The sequence below is a fragment of the Arachis stenosperma genome, chromosome 4, assembly GCF_014773155.1.
Source record: "Arachis stenosperma cultivar V10309 chromosome 4, arast.V10309.gnm1.PFL2, whole genome shotgun sequence".
Classification (NCBI taxonomy): Eukaryota; Viridiplantae; Streptophyta; class Magnoliopsida; order Fabales; family Fabaceae; genus Arachis; species Arachis stenosperma.
This window is the reverse complement of record NC_080380.1, coordinates 127539857-127543122: the sequence shown is the minus strand read 5'-3', so window position 1 is coordinate 127543122 and position 3266 is coordinate 127539857. Positions and strand designations below refer to the sequence as shown.

The following is a 3266-nucleotide window of genomic DNA, read 5'->3' as shown; positions in this document are numbered from 1 at the left end:
TTTATAACTATTTTTATATGTATCTTTTAATTTGTATAATATTAAAAAATTATTGTTTAATAAAAAATTGTGGTAATGGTAATAAAAATGTTCTTTAAAATAGTCAAAGAGAATAATTTTATTTTATTGTTATAATATAATAAAAAATTAAACTTTAACAATAACACTGTAAAAATTGTTGTTTAAGGCCATCTAATTGAACGATTTTAAAGTGTAGTAGCATTTTGGTAACGTTTTTTATGCGTTTCTTTTGTAAATTATTTAAATAACATTAAAAAATTGTTGCTTAAAAATAAATCATAATAATAATTATAATATCGTTCTTTAAAATAATCAAAGAGAACAATTTTAGTTTGTTGCTATAAAATAATGAGAAATTAAATTCAAATATAACACTGTAAAAAACCGTTATCTAAAACTACCTAAAAAACGATTTTAAAAAGTTATAAAATTTAACATCGCTAAAACTCATATTTATTATAGATCTTCTCATTATAAAAAGGCCTTCACTCTCCTCATCTTTCTTCACCACACATAAGCCTCTCACAAATTATTATCCAATTAATGTAGAAAAAAGTTTTTTTTTAGTAGTGTTTTTAAATTAATTCTATAGATATTTTATTCTTTTTAAAATCACATTCAAATATTAATTTAGAATATAATTAAATAATTTTAAACATAAAGGAATATTTTATTCTTTTTAATACTAATCTTAAAATATTATTTTTTAAAAATATTAGAAAACTCCTTAACCCTTTTCCAAAAATTAATTAAAAGAATATTTTAGTCTTGTTTTTGATTAATTTGAAACGTATTTTAATATTAAAGAATTGAATTATATAATTCACATGCAAGTTTCTCATTAAGTCATATATTTATTATACAAATACATTTTTATTTCTGCCTGTAGGAGCAACAGGGAAATACCTATTATCTATCTTATGAAAACAATAATTTACTTGAAAAAAAATATATAATAAACTTGCACGAAGATTCATCTAGTTGAAACGTATGGAAAATGCTGCACTATTTATTAAATCCACAATCTCACTTGTTCTTCAACGAACAAATATTACAAGGACACTTTCCACAGTTACAAGCTACAACAAAAAAATATGAAAACGATAAATCTCATAACTCTAGTCTTCACAAGCATAATAGTTTTATCCATACAGCATCGCTTAATTAAGAAAGAATTGAAATAATTAAGTCAAGGAACAAATATCCAAAGTTCCGAAAATAAAATCAGTATAAAGGTTAAAAAATTTAGAAATTTAACCGAAATTCAGCTAGAGTAGTTGAATTGAAATAATATATATATATATATATATATATATATATATATATATATATATATATATATATATATATTAAGAAGTTAATTTTAAAACTAGCTTTTGGTTTTATTAGATTAAACACAAATGATCTTTGATAAAAGGTTGCGTTCAGGAGTTTACAAAGGGAGAACTCATGCACAGAAAAGAAGCAGAGAGCTCTGAACGCGAAGAAAAAAGTTGCTCTCTTGTATTCACATTTTTATAATGATGAATCTCACTTCTCTAATTAGTTATATATAGGTTTATATATATAGTGTCTTGTGACTACAAATATCTACAAGGCTTAAATTAATCTCTAGCTAACTAGTGCCATGCTGGCATTCTCCTAACAAACTCCAAAACTATCTAACTAACATGTTCATCATGTTGATTCCTAACTAATTGTATATCGATAACCATTATGAGCTCGACTTCCTTCTATCAGCCTCCCTCAAGCTTGGAATATGAATGACATGCATTCCAAGCTTGCAATGAATCTTTGCGAACGGCCCTGGTGCCAAGCTCTTGGTGAGAATATCAGCGACCTATTCAAAGGAAGGGACTGGTAACAACTTCAAAGAACCATCATGCACTCGATCTCGAACAGTGTGGCAGTTGATTTCGATGTGTTTGGTACACTCATGAAAAACTGAGTTCGAAGCAATATGAATCGCTGATTGATTGTCACAGAACAGGGTAATCGGCCTACGTAAGGGGACTTGCAAACTCTAAGAATGTACGTGAGCCATCTCCCTTAGCATGTTGCCAGTGCCAATGCGCGATATTCTGCCTCCACAGAAGAACGCGCCACTGTAAGCTGTTTCTGACTCTTCTATGAGACAATAGAGGAACCCAAGAAGAAACAGAATCCGGATACCGAATGCCATGTATCGGGGCACGTTCCCCAATCAGAATCAGAATAGCCAGTAAGGCATAAGTCAGAGGTGGTGGAGAACAAAATTCCTCTTGTTGGAGTACCTTTGATATACTTCAAGATGTGCAGCCCAACCTTGCAATGCATGTTCGTGGAACAGTCCAGATATTGACTGAGCTTGTTGACAGCGAAGCTAATATCAGGACGAGTATTCGTCAAGTAAAGTAGCCTCCCTATAAGCCTGCGATAGGGAGTCAAGTTAGACAAGGGTAAACCAGTATACTTTGATAGGGGAGCAGTGTAATTCATCGGGGTGGAGGTGGGCTTGGTATTCAAAAAGCTAAACTCATCTAAGAGATCAATTGCATACTTACGTTGGTAGAGAAGGATGCCTTGGCTACTCCTTGCAACTTCAAACCCAAGGAAGTATTTGAGAATCCCCCAGATCCTTGATTTTAAACTTGGCATCCAAGAGGGCTTTCACTCTTTCAATTTCTTTCATGTCATTTCCAGCTAGAACAAGATCGTCAACATACACCAAAAGGGTAGTGAAGACAGTGGAGCTGCTTTTGGTGAATAGAGAGTGATCAGCTCGTGATTGGGTGTAACCTGATTCCTTCAATACTGAGCACAAATTATGATTCTACTGCCGATTGGCCTGCTTAAGACCATAGAGAGAATGCTCAAGTTTGCATACACTGTTTAGAGGTGCAGAGAGACAGGGGAAAAGCTTCATGTAAACAGTCTCAGGAAGATCCCCATATAGAAATGTCATGTTCACGTCGAGTTAGTGAAGGAACCAACCCTTCTGAGTTGTGAGAGCCAGCAGAACTCGAAATGTGGATATTTTCACAACAGGGAAAAATGTATCAAAGTAGTCAAATATAGCTAATTGAGTGTAGCCCTTGGCTACCAACCTAGCCTTGTGGTATTCTACCGAGCAGTCTGTCTTGAGTTTGGTCTTGAAGACCCACTTGCACCCAACGATGCACTTACCCTTTGGAAGAGTAGTGATTACCCAGGTTTTGTTAGTTTCGAGGGCCAAAAGTTCATTCCTAATTGACTGGCACCAACAA

At 32.9% G+C, this 3266-nt stretch overlaps 1 protein-coding gene across 1 annotated transcript; it reads right to left on the bottom strand.

Moving 5' to 3' along the window:
- Positions 1-1735: 1735 nt before the first annotated feature.
- LOC130975472 (uncharacterized mitochondrial protein AtMg00240-like) lies at positions 1736-2499 on the bottom strand. The gene is made up of 2 exons (XM_057900266.1): positions 2194-2499; positions 1736-1861 (listed from the first exon to the last, which is right to left on the bottom strand). The coding sequence occupies exons 1-2, from the start codon at positions 2497-2499 to the stop codon at positions 1736-1738; spliced, it is 432 nt and encodes a 143-aa protein (XP_057756249.1).
- Positions 2500-3266: the final 767 nt, after the last annotated feature.

Coding starts and splice junctions, on each gene's coding strand:
- LOC130975472 (XM_057900266.1), bottom strand. CDS start 2,499: ATGAATTACACTGCTCCCCTATCAAAGTATACTGGTTTACCCTTGTCT. Junction 1,862..2,193: donor GCCCCGATACATGGCATTCG/GTATCCGGATTC, acceptor TCCTTTGAATAG/GTCGCTGATATTCTCACCAA.